Source organism: Bos indicus, chromosome 1 (genome assembly GCF_029378745.1).
Source record: "Bos indicus isolate NIAB-ARS_2022 breed Sahiwal x Tharparkar chromosome 1, NIAB-ARS_B.indTharparkar_mat_pri_1.0, whole genome shotgun sequence".
In the NCBI taxonomy this organism is placed as follows: Eukaryota; Metazoa; Chordata; class Mammalia; order Artiodactyla; family Bovidae; genus Bos; species Bos indicus.
Genome location: NC_091760.1, coordinates 128856903 through 128878912, shown reverse-complemented (window position 1 = coordinate 128878912; position 22010 = coordinate 128856903). Strand labels below are relative to the sequence as shown.

The 22010-nt window shown below is 46.4% G+C and overlaps 1 protein-coding gene across 2 annotated transcripts in view; it reads left to right on the top strand.

The window, feature by feature from the left end:
* CLSTN2 (calsyntenin 2) overlaps positions 1-22010 on the top strand; it is a 745907-nt gene that overhangs the window by 615466 nt on the left and 108431 nt on the right. For both annotated transcript variants that reach the window (XM_070794086.1, XM_070794095.1), the window contains exons 7-8: positions 11741-11989; positions 21226-21347. In XM_070794086.1, the coding sequence (XP_070650187.1) occupies positions 11741-11989; positions 21226-21347 (371 nt within the window). The remainder of the gene's footprint in view (positions 1-11740; positions 11990-21225; positions 21348-22010) is intronic.

Here is a 22010-nt window from a genome sequence, read left to right as displayed (position 1 = left end):
TTCTCCTCCAAACTCCCCGCCCATCCTGGCTGCCACGTAACATTGAGCAGAGTTCCCTGTGCTATACAGTAGGCCTTCTTGGTTATCCATTTTAAATACAGCAGTGTGTACATATCCATCCCAAACTCTCTAACTATCCCTTTTCCCCTTTCTTCCCCCCTGGCAACCATAAGTTTGTTCTCTAAGGCTGTGAACCTCTTCCTGTTTTGTCAGTAACTTCATTTGTATCATGCCTTTTTAGATTCGTGGAAGACAATTTTTCCACGGACCAGAGGTGGGGTTGGTTTCAGGAGGATTCAAGCGCATTACATTAACTGTGCACTTTATTCTATTATTATTACATCAGCCCCACCCCCGATCATCAGGTACTAGACCCCAGAGGTTGGGGACCCCTGGGTTAAAGGGTTAGAAAGCTCAGCTTTCAGCACCAACCACACCTGATCAGACCCCACCATGTACCAACTCTAAGGCTGTGGGCAAGTGCTGTGACAAAGCCTCTATTCTTCATCAGTAACATAGGGACATTATGTTCCTGTGTACACACACAGGCACACACATGTAGACACAGCACCAGGAGTGGAAGAGCACCTAGTTGGGACCTGAAGGAACACGGTTCCCTTGTACTGTGTTGATTTCAGAGAAGTGCCTTCCCAGGGGCCAGTGTGAAGGGTGGTGCCAGCCTCTCAGGGAGAGGCGGGTCTCCTCCAGCTATGGCACACGAGGGCTTACTGCAAATGAAAGTGCTTGACCTTTGTTCCAAAATTATGAAGAATTTTAAGGCAGAAACAGCAAAGCATGAAACCAAGCTGGGGGCCCCGTGTGACTGTTCAGGTCACATGCTGATGAAGCCGGGCCTGGATGGCCACGCTGGAGAAGAGCTAGGCTGGGAGGAAAGATGGGGAATGTGAAGGATCCAAGTGTAGGGGACAGAGGGCCGGCTGTCAGTGTGCTGAGACATGGTGCCCCAAGAAGGAAGCAGGCCAGAACTGGGAGCCAGGGTGATGCAGGTTCTACCCGAGGAAGCTTAGCTTTATTGAGCACCTGCTGTGTACACCTCATGCGTGTGTGTGTTAGTCATCCAGTCTTGTCCAACTCTTTGCGACCCTATGGACTATAGCCCACCAGGCTCCTCTGTCCATGTGATTCTCCAGGTAAGAAATCTGGGGTGGGTTGCCATTCTCTTCTCCAGTGTGCTTCACATGCCCTACCCTAATTCACACTGAGGAGGGTCTCATTCATCCAGTTTTAAACATGGACAATTAGACGCCCAGAGAGGAAAAATTATGTTTAAGGTCACACAGGGAGTGACAGAGGCAGGCTTTGAAAGTAGGTCTATGGGAGGGAAGGGCTCTTTGGCTCTGGATCTGTGACGCTGGGCCAGGCCTCTGGAGCTGGAATGTAAATCTCTCAAGTCAAGTGCAGAATAAGACACAGTACGGCGGGAACGGTCCCATGTGCTTGGTAAACCAGACCGTGGGTGTGTTGATGGGCCTCTTTCCTCCCCACCATGTATATTTCATTTCTTTCTTGTTCTCTCCGAGACTATTCAGGCCCTCACACAGCCTCTCCAGCCGGACTGTGGGCAGCTCAGAAAGAGCTTAGTCTTAAGACGGGGCCTGTACTTGGGGGTAACTCCATCACCCACGGAAGATGTAACTTCCTGAACACAGCCTGCACCCCTCCACTGGGGGCCCCTCCACTGCTGTCTTTGCAAAAGTTTTCCTCCCTCACCACTGACACACACATGCACACACACTTATGTGCACACACACACAAGGTGCACACAAGGTACACACAGGCACACAAAGTGCACACATGCACACAAGGTACACACATGCACAGAAGGACACACACATTCACACACAGATGCACACGGGCACACAAAGTAGGCACAGGCACACACACATGCACACTTAGGTGCACAATGCACACAAGTACACACACGCGCACACAGAGGTACACACATCCACAACACACAGGTACACACATCACACAATGAAAACACAGGTACATACACAGGCACACACTCACAGCTTCATGCACGCAGCTCTTGCCCAAGGACCAAGTGACAATTTGAGAATGGATGTGCAGTATGCCCTGCTTGGGTAGCACAGTGCCCCATTTATCATGTTGCCAGGCTGGAAGGAGGGCCCATGGGAAGGCAGGTTTTTCTAGAATGATGCAGGAGATTGGGGAAAACAGCACAGCCTAAGTATTCCAAACAGCTCTTGTAAAAATGCCCATCAGCAGCCCGCAGTACTGAGAAAGCTGCCTCCGGTGCTCTTTACTCCACGCACAGAGAAGCCGTCTCCACCAACATCTCATTTCGAATGAATATCCCATCTTGCTCCCTGTGCACCTGAATTATAAGTCAGCTCAACCCCACGCCACCGCAGGTTACAGTCATTTCCTCAACTCCTCCAGGTTAGGAGATGATGGAGTCAACTTGTTAAAGATCAGATGAGCCCAAGGGCACGCACAGGTGATTTGATTCTGAATGTTGCTGGGGGGAGAACAGGAGATGGAGAGAAGGAGAGGATTTTTCAAGGGAAGAAACTTTAGAGCAAAATTGCATCTGGTTGTTAATATAGCTCACTCCTCTGGGCTGCCAGCCTCACCTGGCAGGAAGGCAGGTTCAATCAGACAGGAAAGCACTTTACCCTGAGATGCAAGCTTATCTAGTACTGGGAGCGACCTTTGTCAAGCTCAGCTGGAAAGAATCTGCCTGCCATGTGGGAGACCTGGGTTCGATCCCTGGATTGGGAAGATCCCCTGGCGAAGGGATAGGCTACCCACTCCAGTATTCTGGCCTGGAGAGTTCCATGGACTGTATAGTCCTCACTTACACTTCCTGGTGTGCACTTCTGGGAACCCCGAGTAAGCCTGTTGGGGGGGGGGCCATTCCTGCCTCCAGATCAGGAATCTGCCTCTTGAATCTACAGAGGAGAAAAGACAGAAGCAAATGAGTGAGACACATGCCCATCCATGTTAGGTCTGCTTCCTTGGGCCCCACGCTCTCTCCAGACTGTGAGGGAAAGGTAGACCAGATCTCTTCTAAAGCGGAGCCTGGGTTGTGATTCCTGACTTAAGTGGGGCTCCTTAGGTTCTGAAGACAAGCTTCTTTGCATTTTCCCTGGCTTGTCAACAAGCTGCTGGCAGGGTTTCCCAGCCAGAGGGCTACCGTGACACTTTAAGCCCCAGTGTTCATTCTACATATCTTCATTGACACTTTAAGCCCCAGTTTCATTCTACATATCTTCATTGACTTTGGATAGTAACAGGGAGACCAATTAGGATGTTATGGCCATAGTCTAAGCAAGAGATAATGATTTCTGAACTGGGGGAGTGGCAGTAGGGATGAACCTAAGACAGGTTTAGGAGGCAAAATCGGTAAGGGTCAACCATTGATTGAGAACTGGATGTGCAGTATGCCCTGCTTGGGTAGCACAGTGCCCCATTTATCATGTTGCCAGGCTCAAAGGAGGGCCCATGGGAAGGCAGGTTTTTCTAGAATAGTGCAGGAGATTGGGGAAAACAGCACAACCTAAGTATTTCAAACAGCTCTTGTAAAAATGCCCTTTACAAGCAGTGAAAAACAAGGAATCTTAGAAGATTCTAATGTGAGCATCTAACTGGATGAGAGTGCCACCAACCAGAACTAGAAATTCCAGGCAAGGGTGGATTTAGGGGACAGTGATGATAAATATCTGTGAAACAGCCAGGTGTGGGTGCCCAACTCTAGAATGACTCCCCACCCTCCCGAGCTCCCGAGGACCTGCCACCATCCCACTGGTCCATTGTTAGAGCCCATTTCTTCCCAGTGTGCTGCCTCTTCTGGGCCAGAGTATTCCATTTGTCACCATCCCCAGCTCATTCCCATCCCTATGCCTTTGTTCATGATTTTTTTTTTTCCTGCTAGAACCTCTCTCTCCTTTACCATTCCAAACCCTTTCCTTAAGTCAATATTTGCCTGCCATCTCTGCTATCAGAAGCAGTGCTGGAGGGCTCCCGGGTGCTTTTAAATTCTGACATTGCTTCTGTGACACTGTCCTTGTGCAGTAGCCCAGGCAAGGCTGTCTCCCACTCTGAGAGAGGTCTGATCAGTGCCCACCTGCTTCCTCTTTCTGCAGCATCATTCACAAGGAGCAGTGATGGCATCCCTGAATAAGGAGCCATCAGACAGCAGCCAGGCAGAGCCACTGTCAGGAAGTACCTGGCAGGTGCAAAAGCACCAGAAAAAAGCCTCTTTGTTTCCAAGGGAGCACCAGACATAAGCCATATTGCTGCCTGAGGTTTGCGCGCTGAGACTTTGTAAAACATGATACAAGCTCCTGCGCCTGTGTCCCTTTCCACTTGCAGGAACAAATTTAGCCTAACACGGTCCCCCAGTGACCTTCCTGTATGTGAAGCCAGGCCTCGTGGGGAAGCTGGACAAGCTGCTTATAACTTCCTCTGGATTCAGAAAGTCAAGATAAGAACTCTGCCATCTCAGTCCCAGGTTTTCCCAAGGTGAAGTGTCATACAACTGCCTTGAGAATGAAATGTACGATGAGGCCCCAGTGAGGCTTCCTGACCAAATTCAATTTGACGTTAGCCCAAGCCTAAGAAAAGGCCTGCTTCCATGGCCCTGAGTCACTGCATATTACAATAAGCAGCAAAGCAGTTTGTGACACACACGTCTCTTGGAGCCCTGAGGCCAGGACTGCTCCTTCCTGAAACCACAGTCTCCTGGCATCTGTCCAGCATCTCCCCATATGACACTCGGGGTCAGCTGCTCTGGTGTGCAGTCAAGAGCTCTGAGGACATGTCCTGTTGAAGGAAAGGCTGCAGTGTGAGAGCCTGCTGTTAAATCAAGCAATGGATCCATCAGACCAGCTCATATCATCAGACAGTGAGCTGTTCTCAGAATTCATACACTTGTGAGCACAGGAGATTTTCATAGAGAATCTATTCATTCATTCATTCATTTTTTTAAAGGAAAGTTCAGCTTTCTTGCTTATTTAATTTACTTACTTATTTTGACTGCACTGTATCTTTTTTGCTGCATAGGCTTTCTATAGTTGTGACAAGTAGGGGCTACTGTTTAGTTGCAGTTCATGGGCGTCTCATTTGTGGTGGCTTCTCTTGTTGCAGAGCACAGGCTCTAGAGTATGCGGGCTTCAGTGGTTGTAGCACACGGGCTTAGTTGACCCACAGCAGTGTGATCTTCCCAGACCTGGGATCAAACCCATGTGCCCTACACTGACAGGCAGATTCTTAACTACTAGACCACCAGGGAAGTCCTCATTTGCTTATTTTTAATTCAGCAAATATTTGTTCAGTGTCCAAATGCTTTCATTCGTGAGGTTATCTAGAAGTTAATAAGACCACTTAATAGTTCAAGGTGAAGACAGTCATGTAAAAAACTTAGTCCATCTGATGGTAGGATCAACAGGCTGTGAGCTTTGGAAAGGACATCAAGAAGTCCTCCACCTCCATGCAGAAGGTATGCAGATAGAAAAGTGGTTATGGTAGCCACTGATGTCAGTCATTTATGCACATTATCAGCCAGGACAGGGCAAGTTAGGCTGTGGTAACAAATGATGCCAAAGTCTATAGGCTTAAAGTCTATAGGCTTAAAATAACAAAGTTAATTTCCATTCCTATCACATGTCCTTCTTGGGTTGACTGTCGCTCTGTTCCATGTTGGTTTCCCACCACGATCCAGGCTAACAGAATAGTCTCTATCTAGAATATTGTTGATCTCATGGCAGATGGAAAAAATATATGTGGTGAACCTTGGACTGGCTCATAAATTTTCTGCCCTAAAGTGACACATGTCATTTGCATTCACATTTTCTTGGTCAGAGCAAGTGACACACACACAGCCAAGTGTGATCAGTGGGTCATTGAAGCATGTTAAGAACAGAAGAATGCTTTCTACCATCATGCAGTTCATGCAGTTCAAGTATGGCCTTTGTCAAGAGGGCCTCCCTGGCTTCCCCCAAGACTCTCTGCTGCTGCTGCTAAGTCACTTCAGTCGTGTCTGACTCTGTGCGACCCCATAGATGGCAGCCCACCAGGCTCCCCCGTCCCTGGGATTCTCCAGGCAAGAACACTGGAGTGGGTTGCCATTTCCTTCTCCAATGCATGAAAGCGAAAAGTGAAAGTGAAGTTGCTCAGTCGTGTCTGACCCTCAGCAACCCCATGGACTGCAGCCTTCCAGGCTCTTCCATCCATGGGATTTTCCAGGCAAGAGTACTGAAGTGGGTTTCTACCAATGAACTATTCCACCCACCAAAAATAAAAGACTTTCCATTGGGTCTCTAGAGGTAGGGCCCATTGCTGCATGGTTCATTGCTGTATTCCCACCACAGTGCCTGGTATAACTAAGACATAATATAAGCATGTAATGAAATAATATGGAGTTGATGCTGCTAATCATGGAAGGTGCTACAAAATGAGGCCTGTGTCCTCGATTACAATGGTTCCTCTTCCCTGAGATCCTCCACTTCTCCCATCCCTTTCTGCATCCCATTGTGGACCATAAGGAGGCATGACTAAGGCTCCACGTCTGTCACCATGGCCGCAGGCCCACTTGAAATGCTGAGGGCACTCTGCCTTCACCAAGGCCATCCAGAACAGCACACAAACCCTACAGTTAAGAGGTCCAGGGACTTCCCTGGTGGTCCAGTGGCTAAGACTCCCTGCTCCCACTGCAGGGGTTCTTGCTTCGATTCCTGGTCAGGGAACTAGATCCCATGTGCCACAACTAAAGACCCCATGTGCCAGAACTAAGACCCAGTACAGCCAAATAAATAAGTAAATATTAAAAAAGAAAAGACCCAGATGGTGACCCCTGCCCCCAGGCTCCTTGTGGGCTCTCACTCCACTGTGTGTCCTGAAATCTGCCTTACTCACCCGTCTTTATCTACTTGCTGGCTCGGCAAGGCTTCTCCACCTTGATAGGGTTCAGAGACCTCAAAGCAGACTTCATTTCTGGTTACAAGCCCCTTACACTCAGGCCACAGTTTCTGTGCACCAGACTAGTATGAGCTCTCAGTAGCCCAGTGGGTCCCAGGGACTTTTGCATCTTAAATACACCCTGACATGCAGACAATGCCACACTATCTTTGCAAGTTATGCATCCTGTTTACCCACTGCTTTCCATGGGATACCTTGGGGAGAGGAGAGAGAACTTTAGGAGAAAGGAAATCCCTCTCATTTTATTTAAGTGCACCAGAAAATGAAATTGTTGCTCAGTCACTAGGTCATGTCTGACTCTGCAGTCCCATGGACTATAGCCCACTAGACACTGTCCGTGGAGTCTCCAGGAAGGATATTGGAATGGGTTGCCATGTCCACCTCCAGGGGATCTTCCTGACACAGGGATCAAACCCAAGCCTCTTGCATTGGCAGGTGGATTCCTTACCACTGAGCCATCTGAGAAGCCCCTAGAAAAATGAAATATAATCAGTTAAGTCTGTGGAAGTCTGCACCATCTAGTGAAACACAGTGTCATGCTTTCCTGGAGGCAACATCTGTGGGCTGGGCAGAGTGACATGCTATTTCCCTCATCAAAGATGACATTGGTAGCCTTGCCAGGGCACATGCCATTCTGTGGACAGCCACCTGTACAGGGAGATGGGTCCTGGGCTCTGGGCTGAGCTTGGCAGGACACTGTGCTGTATGGTAGAAAGAATATCACCAGGTGTCTGATAGCTGGGCCTGCCTCTAACTAGCTGTGTGGCTGTGTGATCCTGGTCAAGTCATTTCTCCTTTCTGGGCCTCAGTTTCCATGTCTGTAAATGTACAGGAGGTTGGGAGCGGATAATTCGGGGAAATGGAATTAACAGATGTACACTACCATATATAAAATAGATAACAGCAGGGTTTTACAGTATAGCAAAGGGAGCTATATTCACTATCTTGTAATAAACTAAAATGGAGAAGAATTGAAAAAAGTGTATAGATACATACGTATATATGTGTAACCAAATCACTTTGCTATACACCTGAAACTAACACAATATTGTAAGTCACTATACTTCCATTTTGTTTTGAATGTGCAGGAGATGATAAGATCTTCCTCCAGGTTGATTGAGGTGGTGCGGTGGGGAGTGTGGGCTTTGGGGCTGGCAAATTCTGATGACAAGTCCACTCACTCGCTGGCTGTGATCCTGGGCTTGCTGAGCCTCGGATTTCTTCCTGTAAACTGGAATCATAATAATATCCACCACTTAGATGAATAACTAAGAAAAAGCATTGACGTACTTAAGTCTAGACCCACTCAGTGCCCAATAAAATGTTCCAAGGGAAATGAGAATAAATGTCTGTTGAAAGTATAATTCAAAAGATACATGCACCCCTATACTCTTAACAGCACTATAGCCATTTGCGGGAACATGGATCGACCTAGAGATTGTCACACTAAGTAAAGTAACTCAGACAGAGAAGGACAAATATCAGATGATATCACTTATTTGTGGAACCTAACACAAAGAAACTTATCTACAAAATAGAAACAGACTCCCAGACATAGAAAACAGACTCGCACTTGCCAAGGAGCAGAGGGTGTGGAGAAGGGATAGAGTGGGCGTCTGGGTTTAGCAGAAATAAACTACTACATATAGTATGGATAAACAAGATCCTACTGTGTGGCGCAGGGAACTACATTCAATATCTTGTGATAAACCATGGAAAAGAATATAAAAAATAATATATACATATGGATAACTGAATCATTTTGCTGTACAGCAGAAACTAACATAACATTATAAATCAATGTCAAAAAAAGTAATAATAAAGGTCTGTAACTATGAAAAGTAAAGTTCCCTAAATACACATACATAAAATGACATGTAACCAGTTGTTCCTCCTAACCTTCTCTTTCTGTTTTCTCTCCATCACCCTCCACCTCATCCTTGCTCTAAACCTCCCTCCCTCTATCCAACCTTGCTTTGGGGAAAATTAGCAATCAGCTCCTTCAGTAACCTAAATGACTAATGAATTCTGCAGGAACATTGGCTCCTTAACAAAAGCAAGGTCCTCGATCAAAAGGGAAGCTCAAGAAGTGGAGTTTTAAGTCATGTCAATGTCATCCTGGTTCCCTGGTGTGCAAGTCTCTGGCTCTGTGTGGTGGCAAAGCTGACCTTGGTAACGGCCGAACACACATCCCTGTATTGGGCCCTGCCAGATTGTGCTGGGGGGCACTGGCTTGAGCTAGAAGTCAGGAGCCCTGCATGGTCAGCCTGCATCTCCCTGGCCACCTGAAATTTCAAGAACGACACACATTCATTGTGAGCCCTAGTCACCAGCTGTTATCCTGGACAAATCCTGGTGTCCGAACCAACTCACTTATGAGACAGAGAAGCTGTTACCAGCTGGCATTATTCTGGGAGATTCTAGGAAAATGAACTTATTCCAAAAACCACATATGTCCCACCCTCCAACTACCCCCAAATCTTTACCTACCACTACCTTGGTAGATTTCTTTCTTTCAAATACCTAGGGAGGTTCATAGCGCTGAAGGCTTTGCTAGTCATTAAAATGTTAGTGTGAACTAGCTTATCGGATAAGTAAAATGGACATCAAATAAGACTCTAGGAGTATGGATGAGAACAAGTAAAATTTCTTTTTTAGTATTTATTTACTTGGCTGGGTCTTAGTTGTGTCATGCAAGTTTAGTTGTAGCATATGGGATCTAGTCCCCTGACCAGGGATTGAACCCTGGTCCCCTTGCATTGTGATCACCGAGTCTTAGCCTCTAAATATTGATGAGAGATGTGGGGTGTGGACTAGAGGCTGGGTGAATAAGCTCGGTGGGTTTTGGGTAGGGGCCAGAAGCATCTCACAGAGGTATTTTACAGAAGAAAAGGCAGTTATAAACATTAATGGAGCACCTACTATGTGTCAGGCATGCGACCATGCAAAATCCCTAAGAAACATGCTTGTTAATAATGCAGTCAACGCTGCCCACATTTCCCCTTGATAAGCATAGCTACAGGGTGATTGTGAATTAAGAGACCAGAATCTCCACCCCCTACATCTCAGACACTGTAGTTCCCCGGAGGCCTTTCCCAGGGTGAGCTTCTCACCAGCTAAGCAGAGCAGCTGGCTCTAAGGATACAAATGTTTCACGCAGCCAACCTTCAATTGCAAACCAATAGGTATCTGTTCCAAGGCTACAGGGAAAAGTGGCTGGGTGAAACATTTTCAAAGTACATTAGTTTCTAATATTGCACCTTTCTGAGGAATTTTCAAGGGTCATTTCAACTCTAGGGGATGTTTGTGGTGGCAGTCCCCAGGTGAGATGAGTCTCTGATACACAGAATTCAGAAGTCCAGCGATCCCTGACAAATGGCACCACTGTCCATTAAACCCATTTATGACCACCTGGTTGGTACTGTGCCAGGAAGGAGCCCCACACACCTGGTCCCCTGCCCTTGGCATACCTTGGATTCCCTGGTTCTTGTTCCCTGGAATTAGGAAGCCCTCCACCTTCCTCATCCCCTGAGTAGCTGAGCTCTGCTCCTCTACAGAGCATAAGGATGCCAAGAGCACTGCTGGCACCACCTGAGCTTCAGTGAAAAGGCCAAGGCAGCCCAGTTACCCTCCTGGCTGTGCCATCCTACTTTCTGGGTCAGCTCCTCTGGCTCACTCAGCCCCTCCCTCCACAAAGCTGTTGGTGTAATTATTCTAAAACACAAATCTGCCTATGGCACTCCCACTGCCTCGGGTTATCCTTAGCCTAGAATCATAGTGGTAGCAAAAATCATAGCAACTCTAATAATAACGGCAGAGTTACAGCTAATGTAGAGTGAGCTCCATTCATGGTGCGCCAAGCACACTGTCCAAGCCAGGATGCAGTCTCTCATCCAGTCCCCACAACACCTGGGAGGGCTGGTGGCAGAGAAGGGGGTGGAGGATCAGAAAAGTGAAGTCTCTGCTCACAGTCACGAGGCTAGAAAGTCAGGCCACCACCAGGCGTCAGATTTAAGTTCTGCCAACTTCAGAACCCGTGTTCTCAACCACTGTACCATTTGGCCTAAACAAATGATTGGAAAAAAGTATGATGAGTGCAGAGTGATTCACACTCCTCTTGGAATTGGGCTGTGTGTCCTCTATCACAACCCTGGTCTCACTGCATTCCAGATATCCATCAATTTGTGGGGACCGAGCTCTTCCAGGTCAGGACCTAGAACTTTCCCCATCACAGCCCTGGTCTCACTGCACCCCAGGGGTCCATCAATTTGTGGGGACCAAGCTCCTCCAGATCAAGGACTGCGCTGATTCACTTTTACTTTGCCAGCACCTAGGAGGGGTCTTGGCACCTGCTGGGTGCTCGATAAATGGCTGACAGGTTAATGCATGGATAAGTGCATGAATGAATCCATCAGTTGGAATCAAGCCCTGGCCTTCTCCAGGAACCTTGCCTGCTTTTCGAAGCCCCCAGGGTAATCTCGTTTCTCTAAATTCCTTCAGCACTTTTTTTCTTGTATAATGGTTAATTGCACTGTTTTCCCACATGCAATACTTTTGTCTGTAAGTTACCGATGCCTCCCCAAGCCGCCATGGGCAACTTGGGCAAGAATGACATTTAACCCTTCTTTCCCCAAGTCACCCAGCTCAGGACAGAGCTCTTAGCTCTGGGTGAGTACGCATATTAGTTCACTGTGGCCCTGAGAGCAGAAAACAGAACATGAGGACACCCGGCCTGGGAGGAATGACCCTTTGTTCTTTCTGTCCCCGCCCCCTGTAGGAGCTTCCTCTGGCATCATTGACCTCTTGCCATCCCCCAGTGCTGCCACCAACTGGACCATAGGACTGCTGGTGGATAGCAGTGAAATGATCTTCAAGTTCGATGGCAGGCAGGGTGCCAAGATCCCTGATGGAGTTGTGCCCAAGAACCTGACCGACCAGTTCACCATCACCATGTGGATGAAGCATGGCCCCAGCCCTGGCGTGAGAGCTGAGAAGGAAACCATCCTCTGCAACTCAGATAAAACCGGTGAGCCTTGCGTCCAGCTCTCCTAGCAGCTGCCCGTTATGTCCCAGCTGGTCAGGCATGGCCACGGCCACCACGAGTGTGGGAGAAAAACAGGAGTATGAGAGGAGACCTGGGAAATATTCTGGTCTTTGGTTTTCTGCCTGCTGACTTCCTGGGCTTGGGGTAGGGCAAGACCACAAATGGGAGGTAGGGTACAGACACAAAAGAATCGAAAAGTTGGCATTGGTGGTTTTCAGACTGGTTTCTTCAGAACCTCAGCTTCCCCAGAAGTAATGTAGGGCTGCTATACCAGGGGCTGGGGGTGAGGGAGGAGATTTCATCTTTACTTCAAGCAAAGCAGCTCCACCTTCACTGTATTATATATAGGCACATTTCCATTAAGATCATTTTCAATGAAAGGGTCCTGCTAACTTACAACAGTAGTTTGAAAATCACTGCTGTGCATAATAATGGTAGCTAAGTCTTGTTAGCTATTTTTCAGCATGCTAAGTGTGTGCAGCAGGGTTCACAGCTTGGTGGTTAAAAATGCTCCACCACTTACTAGCTGTGTAATCTTGAGCAAGTTGTTTAACTTCTCTGTGCCTCAATTTCCCAGTCTATAAAACATGCATTTTATTAATAGTATTATCTACCTCATAAGGTTTTTATCAGAATTAAGTGATTTGATGTACATATAGAGCTTTAGAACAGTAGCTGGCACACAAGAAGTGCAATCTTCCTGTTCCAAACGGTGTCTCACATCTCTACAATTGATTTTATAAAAGCAATATTGTGTTTTCTGTTTTAAGGATGAGGAAACATCCCTGAGAGGTTAAGTAGCTTGTCCCAAATTATACAGCCAGTAGGTATCAAAACTGGAAGGTAAGCTTAGCTCCAGCTAACTCCAACCCCGTGTTCTGCTCATCACACCCCACATGTAAAGATACACACACACAAATACTCTGGTATCTTATGAAAATTTGATGCCCACAGTTTTCCATTTCAAATGCTACTCTTGTTAAAATATTTCAAATAAATAACAGGAGCCTGTGGTGCAGTCACAGTTCACATGGAAGCTTTCCCACTATTTAACACATGACCTTTGAGGGCTTGCTACACAGCTTCAGTTCAGTTTCCCCATATGTAAAATGGGGGAGATAAACATGAGATAATATATGAAATCACTTAGCAGATCCACACATAAAATCAATGCCAATTTACTCAATGTGGTTGTCATTGTCATTGCTATTTCTGGTTTTATTCCATATTCTATCATTATCAGGACCCCACATTTCCTATTTCACCTAATCTTTGCAATACATGTTATAGTGTTTTTTGGATGTAGAAACTGAGACAAAGGAAGTTGCCCATTTTTCTAGGCATATGGTGTCAGAGCCAGGGCCAAGGATTGGTTTTCCTGGGATCTTCCTCTAGGAAGTGCCCCGCAAACCTGCTTAAGGTGCCACTGGGGATTGGGACTGGGTTCAGAGCTCAGCCCAGGACCCCAGGAGCCATCCTGTGGCCCCATCTTCGCAGTGTCTGGTAGGGTGCTTCCATCATGAACCCAGGAGCCCAAATGCAAAGCATCCCCAGCTAGGGTTAGCGGCCACACACATGGAGTCCTTTCTAAAATGTATCAAATGCCCTTGGGAGGCAGATCAAATAGATAGAGACCTTTGGGCTTCCAGAGAAGGAAATTGGAATTTGAAAGGCTGAGCAACTAACTTAAGATGACACAACTGATTGCCAAAGAAACAGGCTTGGCCCTAGTTTTTCCAGCTCAGGTTTCAGTTCAGTTCAGTTCCTCAATCATGTCTGACTCTTTACAACCCCATGGACTGCAGCACACCAGGCCTCCCTGTCCATCACCAACTCCCAGAATTTACTCAAACTCACGTCCATTGAGTTGGTGATGCCATCCAACCATCTCATCTGCCGGGGTCCAGCCCCGGCTGATCCAGGGTATTCGAAGGGGAGACGGCTTCGGGGAGGATCAGGATACAATAGCTTCAACTAGATATTAATTAGAGATATAAAGAGTAATAGAATGAGGATAGCTCAGCAGGAAAATTCAGTGGAGAAAAGAGGCTGAGTAGCTTGGTTTACGTGGGAAACCAATAAAACTTCAGGACAAGAAGCTTGTACCACTTACATAGGCCGCAGGTGTCCTTCCATTCTCCCGAAGGAGAGGAGACACTGAGGCCTCCCCGGTCGGATCTTAGAAGCCCAGGCATAATTAGTAAGCATGGTGGGCTTCGCGCTCCAGATGGAGACTCAGCCAGAGTATGAGAGGGAGAGAGACATGGGGAGATCAGTCTTTCAAGGAACTGATCCCAATTCTTTATTTTCCAGAGTCTGTTTTTATACACTGAGATGTTATACAAAAGTCACGCAGGGACAGCAGTCCTGACTTTTATTAAAGTCAGGTGCTTCATACAAATGTATACAGAGGTCTTAGGGGTGTTACATCATCTTCTGGCCAGGGGGGCCTGCTGACAATTTATGACCCTCTCCTTGTGACAGTGGTCAGTCAACACTTATTTCTCCAGGGGTGATTATTCTTAAAACAGATGCCACCCAAATAAAGTTACATTCGTATAGGGTGAGGGTGTAGTGGGTTTTAGTTAAGGAAAGAATTTACTTAGCCTAAGGTCTAATGTGATTTATATCAAAGGTTAATACTTATTTCTTCTATATATTCATTAATGTGTGTAAGGTCAGGGGATGTGGAGTCTTAGCAACAAACATTGGCTCAACAAATGAAAAACCCTTCACCAATACAATTTCTAATCAGCCCACTATACTTATACTAATGGTTTTCTAACTTTTCTAGGGAACCTGTTTTTAGACGGTTTAAAGCATCTCGTGCCTCTCATGGTTGAGAGGCTGTGAGCAATCACATGTGGCCGGACAAGCCTGTCAGGCAGGCTAGAGAACCTTCAGAGGAGTTTGTAGGTTAAAACACTCTTGTCACGCCCAGGAGTTTTTATTAACTGGAGCTCTAAGTTAACTCCTTCTCCGAAAGAGGTGGTGGGGGACAGCCCCCCGTAAAGTCAGAGGTATAGGTGAGAGCACAAAGTAGTAAAGTAGGCAGGCTCTGGTTATGGGGGTAGATGCTCGAGAATTTCCAGGGGGACTCCTGAGGCTCGATCCCGCCTTTGCCTATGTCGAGCCTCCTTCCTCATGACCTTTGCCATGGGTGGAGGTCCTCTCACTGGCTCCCTGCACTCATCCTCTGTCGTCCCCTTCTCCTCCTGCCTTCAATCTTTCCCAGCATCAGGGTCTTTTCCAATGAGTCAGTTCTTCGCATCAGGTGGCCAAAGTATTGGAGTTTCAGCTTCAGCATCAGTCCTTCCAATGAATATTCAGGACTGATTTCACATTTCAGGACCATGCTGTTGGAACAGTGGCTGTCAACCCTACTATGCACTGGAATAACCTGGTGACCCTGTAAAAACACCCAGATGCCAGGGCCCTGCCCCGGCCCAGGGAGTTAGCGTCTGGGGGATTCTTTTGTGCAGCCATGGCTGAAAACTGCGTTAGACGATGATGCCTCACTTTCATCAGAGTAGCGCCCCCAGTAGGCATTTCAGCCCCTTCAACCAGCAGGTTATGGCACTGCTCAGCTCTGGCCTCAGCATAAAATAACACTGGGCCAATCAGCTCAACACTGGCACAAAAAAAGATGGGGAAGATTTTCTCACTTCTTTGACTTGAAAATAAACATATATATATATATATATATATATATATATATATATGTATGTATGTATGTATGTATCTCCTGCCCTAAATTAAAAATTTGTCAGGATCAACTAAAGCTTGATTAGGGCTTTTATATTTCAGGAAAAGAATTCTCAAGTTATAAGAGCAACACATGTTTATAGCAAGTAACCTAAAATTGCAGAAAAGTAGGAAAAATATACAAGTCATCTAAAATTCTAATAATTGGAGATATTTTCTGATAACAGTTGGCATATTTCGCTATGAAATGAAATCTTATTTTAATTTCTATGTACATATAGAATATTCTTACAATTTTTAATCTATTTTTATAATACCTGTGATACTATTATGTTTCTCTTAAATAACATTACATGTATCCAGGTCATTTCTCTATGTGATAAAATATTCTTTAAAAATATGAATTACATGACAGTCCTGAGGCTTTATTATACTTCATTTAACTGGCTCCCTTTTGTTAGACATTTAGATTATTTCCTTTTAAATGCTGAAACAATGTTGTAATAGGCATTATTGCAATATATAATAAGCATTCTTGTATATACCTGTATGGATAGTTCTGATTATTTCCTGACCAGAAGCTGAATTATTGAGTTAAAGAATATATTGGGTTGACCAAACAGCCAATTAGTTACAGTATACTATACTAACTTATACTAAGTTAGTTACAGTATACTAAGGCATATATATGGAATTTAGAAAGATGGTAACGATAACCCTGTATGCGAGACAGCAAAAGAGACACAGATGTATAGAACAGTCTTTTGGACTCTGTGGGAGAGGGAGAGGGTGGGATGATTTGGGAGAATGGAATTGAAACATGTATAATATCATATAAGAAACGAATCGCCAGTCCAGGTTTGATGCAGGATACAGGATGCTTGGGGCTGGTGCACTGGGATGACCCAGAGGGATGGTACGGGGAGGGAGGTGGGAGGGGGTTCAGGATGGGGAACACGTGTACACCTGTGGCGAATTCATATTGATGTATGGCAAAACCAATACAATATTGTAAAGTTTAAAAAAAAAAAAAGAATATATTGGGTTGACCAAAAAGTTCATTTGGATTTTAAAACCAAACAAACTTTTTGGTCAACCCAATAAATGTTAGAAAGGCTGTTGATATAAATTACAAAATCACCCTTCATGAAAATTGCACTAGTTTCTGTCTTACCCACTAAGTAAAACTCACCAATGCTAGCCTATGATGAAGTAGTTTATTTTTTGGATAACAGAACTGATTAGTCATCAAGGGTTAGTTGCAGTTTTATAAAAGAAAGGAAACCACTCTCAGCACAACCACCAAGAAGCCTCACGATAACTAACACCTTTTCATTCGTTTTCCCTCCTGTCACTGTCCAGCAGCCCGAGCTGGAGCTGCGGGGTGAGGCTCAGCTTTGCCCAGACATTCAGGGACTCGAGATCCTTCCATCATTTGTCACTGCCATTTTCAACCGTGGAACAGAAAGTTAGAATAGAGGGTTAAACACAGAAGGGTTTTATTAGCTAGACCAGCAAGCCACATGCTCTCAGTTTTCTGGTGAGAATTTGATCTCAGTGTTCCATCTGACCATGAGAGAAGCAGCGAGATGACTGAGGCTATGTTTCTAAGAGCAAGGATACAAGGTTAGGTGAATACATAGCAATGGCTCTACCACATGGCATTGTGAGGGGCACTTGTGCTCCCTCCAACCCCACCTTTCTTGGCCCTATCTCTCCATTCCTGGTGTGAGCAATGTCCTTTCCTGGCCTCTCTTAGAAACTCCTCTCCCCCTACACACCCGCTCCTCCCGTGGGACCCTTTCTTCCTGGCATCAGCCCTCTCGCTGCCTCTGAGTTTCATTTGAATACGATGTGCCACTTGCAGTGCCAGCTACTTTCATATGGTGCTTTCCAAGACAGAGGGACCAACCAGTCCAGAAATCACCAAGTGATGGGGACAGAGGTGCCAGCATGGTAGAGAGTCCTAGGATGGTCCCTCAGGCTGCTGGACAAGGAAGGGGTGCTCTCACACATCCAGAGATGCCCAGAAAACCTCTCAGAGGGACCAAGGTTGTCTAAAGTAGAGAGAAGGTGGGAATCTCATTCCCACCTCCCTGTTGGCTGAGCTGAAAACACTCTTACATCTGTTCCAGGCTGCTGTCAGAACAGAGCCCAGGGGAGCTCTGGGCAAGTGTGATTTTTGTCCTAGGAGTTTAGGGTACAGGAAAGGTGGACCTGGCTCTGACTCTTGCCCAGATGGTCTGAAGGCAAGAGGCTAATGGCAGCTGCCTCTGAGCGGGGAGCAGTGAGCAGAGAGGGGCAGCAGGGGGAGGGGCTGCCCTACTACAATTTAGCAGAACATCAGTGTTTTTATTCTTATTCTTGGGGACCAAATGGACATCCAGAAATGGTTGAGACTGGAGCCAAAAGGGCTGAGTGCCAGGAAGAGGGAATTCAGTAGGAGAAGTAGATTGGCAAGGGGGCAGGGATAAGCAACCGAGGGCAGGAGCCAAGACCATCAAAGCTGTCATGAAAATCATGAAAGGAATCATGAAAAGCAGGGCTTAGAGAAGTAATGGAGAGGTGGTGGTGGTGGTGGTGGTTTAGTTGCTAAGTCCTGTCTGACTCTTGCGACCCCATGGACTATAGCCTGCCAGGCTCCTCTGCCCATGGGATTCTCCAGGAAAGAATACTGGGGTGAATTGCCATTTCCTTCTCCAAATGGAGAGGTAAGAGCCAACAAAAGTGGGATTGGAAGTGGTGTGAATATCCCTGCTGTCCAGATTGGAACAATGTCACATATCAGATCAATTCCTATGTGAAGATTGTAATAGGCCCTTTCTTATTGAGGGTGTGGGGATTGAAGGGGTTGGGGGGGAGAAGGGCTGAAAACATTTTTTAACCAGGGCCCAGTTTCATGGCCACAGGTGATCCCTGCAAAGCCTCTCCAAAAACCAGCCAATGCACCCATGAAGGAACCCACATGTAGACCCACATGACAGAGGACACTGGACATCCCTGGGGAATAACAAAGTCCACTGCCTCTTTAAAGAGACTCCACTTCTCTCCTTCGCATCTGCCTTCCCTGCCCCTGACCAAGACTGGAGCTGGGAGGAGTTTGGGGGAGGAGGCAGTGGGACAAGAAGAGTCCTTTCGCCACTGGTGGCCAACAAGCCACGGACAAGGCTGAGTGGGGAAGATCTTTTAACTAATGACACGCTGGTATTTGATATGGAGACTTTCTGGACTATTTAATACCTGACAGTGGCCAGAAGACTTTAGGATATGCCAGAGATGTGGGCAAGGAAAAGGAGGGGGGCCGCCAGGGAGAACACTGAAGGACAGCAGAAGCGGAGCTGAATTCCGAGTGTATCATATGTCACTGATGTTCCTCATGTCATCGAGGAACCAGTTACCCTGGTGTGGGTGGTGACTCCAGGGATCCAGCCAACAGAGGGCGGGGGAGGGAGGGACCACTGGAGGGAGAGCAGGAGATGCTGTAAACCTCCCATGAGGTCTATCTTTTCATTCTTCTTTAACCTCTTCACCACAGCCTCTCCTGATGCCAAATGAAGCCAAAGGGGAGAAATCTTTCTGTATCCTCCTGACAGTTATCTATAGAAACTACAGGAAATCAGTTAGGCAATAGTGTGGGAGACAAGAACTGGTTAGTAAAATTCCTATAAGCAGGCCTGGGTATTTCATCAATGTAAAGATCAAGTAGTCACCTGAATATTGGTCTTGACCAATGCTGCCACACTTGGCAACTGACCATTCTCCCTCTGTCCATCTTTTGGTTGCATTTTGAAGAATGGTAATGCTTTTGTGAAAACAGCATCTGACACTACTCTGTTGTGTTGTCATGGTCATGAGGCAGTGTAGTAGTCCTTATAATAACCAACAGCCATTGAACATCTGTTCTGGGCAGATGGTTTATACACATTTCCTCATTGTATCAATTAAGATGCTTTCAGTTACAAGGAATGGGAAATACAGAGCAAACTGATATAGAATGATTAAAAATCAAAATTATTAAGGGAATGTGGGGTTCTTGTAACTAAAAGTGGCTAGAGCTAAGACAGATAGCTTCTGATAAAGTGTGATCAAGGTCCTGGCTCCTATTCTCTACAATTTTTCAGATCTGCCACCTTATATGTATCAATTTCATGTTAGTAAACATGTCTGCAGCAGCTCCAAGCCTCCCAGTATATACTGCAACTTCTTGAAAGAGATGGGGGTCTCTTCTTGCTAGCTGCTAAAAGAGGGAGACAGTTCTTTCCTAGACTGCTTATAACAGCTCCAGAATCACTGGCCTGACTCGAGTCACTTTCCTGACTGAAGCCCCATGGCCAGAAGAATGGTCTGCAATGCTGGACGTGGACCTGGGTTCTGAACCAAACACTGTGGTGGGGGTTGTTTCACGAGCCTTTTTGGCTTAAACCAATGTGGAGCCCATGCCTTGAAGTGGGAATTGATGTTGATTCTTCCCACTTATACCTCCATAAGCAAGGTGTGTACAGGATGTGCAAAATTAGTCAATCACAACATCTATTCTCGTGACACATTAGGATAATCCAGCATCCCTGTCATGATACAGCTAAGGAAATCAAGCCTCTAAGAGGTTGAATTACTTCTCCAGCATCATCCAGAGGTATGGCTTCACTCCAAGTCTATCTGAATCCAGGGCCCATGTCCTTCTTGCTGTATCTGCTCATTTGCCCAATACTTACAGAACATGTGCACCATACTTGCCTTCTGAGTGTGATACTTTGTAGTATAGTGTGAGTTCTCTGCGTATTGGTCAAAGAACAGCTCCCCGCTTCCCAATGGCTGTTATATTGTGACTACAGGATATCATGGCTAGGACCCAGTTGATTTTTTTTTTTTTAATCAGAAAAGGAAGTTTTAGCAGGAAGAGAAAGTCCCATCTGTTGTCTGTGTATGGGGAAAGAGGTATTTATTCATTGCTTTGGAAATTCAGGGAACTGTGTCTAGTGCTGGAAAGTTGACCTGCCACCTCCTCTCAGCAGCCAGAAGAGAGGCAGATCTCCTTAACTGCACACAGAAATGAAGGTGTGCTCTGTGGTTGCTGTTGTCAAACCTGATGAAATAAAATAAGAGCCCAGAGCTCTGGGAGCATCCAGCTGTGTTAAAGGAACCTAGAGTGGCCGATGTGATTGTCAGAGAATGCCCTTGGCACTCCCAGAAGTCTATGTACAAAAAAAAAAAAAAAGAGCTTGAGAACATATGTAATTTTATCCAGGCGCTAATGCAGTAAATGTTGGTATTTAAGGCCCAAATGGCTTCTTGGCAGAAGTTTTTTGTGGGCTTTCTGGAATCTACCTCTTCCATTTCAGAGAGCTCCACACGTGTGTTCTAGAACTATTCATTAGATCAGTTGGAAAAGAAAAAACTAGAATGCCCATTTCTTTGTTTTTGGGGTTGTGCTAAGTGATGAACTGGGAAGACTCCTCTAGGGGTGATGGGCTTAGGGATTCTGGCCCCCCTCAAATCTTCTTTCTGCTTTTCAGAAATGAACCGGCATCACTACGCCCTGTATGTGCACAACTGCCGCCTCGTCTTCCTCTTGCGCAAGGATTTTGACCAGGCAGACACCTTCCGCCCAGCAGAGTTCCACTGGAAGCTGGACCAGGTATGGGGCTCACCTCACACCTTCCCACCCCCCGCCTCTCTGCCGGGATGGTTGATGTGGTTCAGGGATGATGGCAATGGGTAGGTACTTCACGGTTCCGGTCACTTGCTGATTTGGAGGAAAATCAACTCTGGGAGACACACAGCATCTTGAAGTCAGGATGGAAACTGCCGCCTTAAAGACCAGTAGGAAGTGGGGAGGACCACCCTTCCTGGCTGGACCGTCACCCATCAGTGGACTTGCCCGTGTGTAGCTTGTCGACTTGCTCTGTGTGGAGCTCCTGGGAAGCTGATCCTCTTGATCCCCAGGCCCAGTTTCTGATCTTTGTTAGCACATCTTTTTGTCATAAATGCTCTGTGTCTCCTCTTTGATGCTGTCCTTTGGGTGACGGTGCAGCCTCGCCTTTGGTGACACAGGTTGGGAGCAGGGACTGAGGACTTTGAAATCATCAGTGACACAGTGCCCTGTGAGCAGTGCATGTTCTCTTCTGAAGCAGGAAAATCTCTGACTCCTGACTTGTGATCACAAGGGCCGCTGTGTCGGACTTGTCAGTGACAAATGAATTAAGTGTCTAGTTGGAATGAAATGCTTTGAAGTGACTGTTTCTGAGGGCTGTGCAGTGATGAGATTGTGGAGGTGGCATTTCTCTGGGTGGTCGTGTTG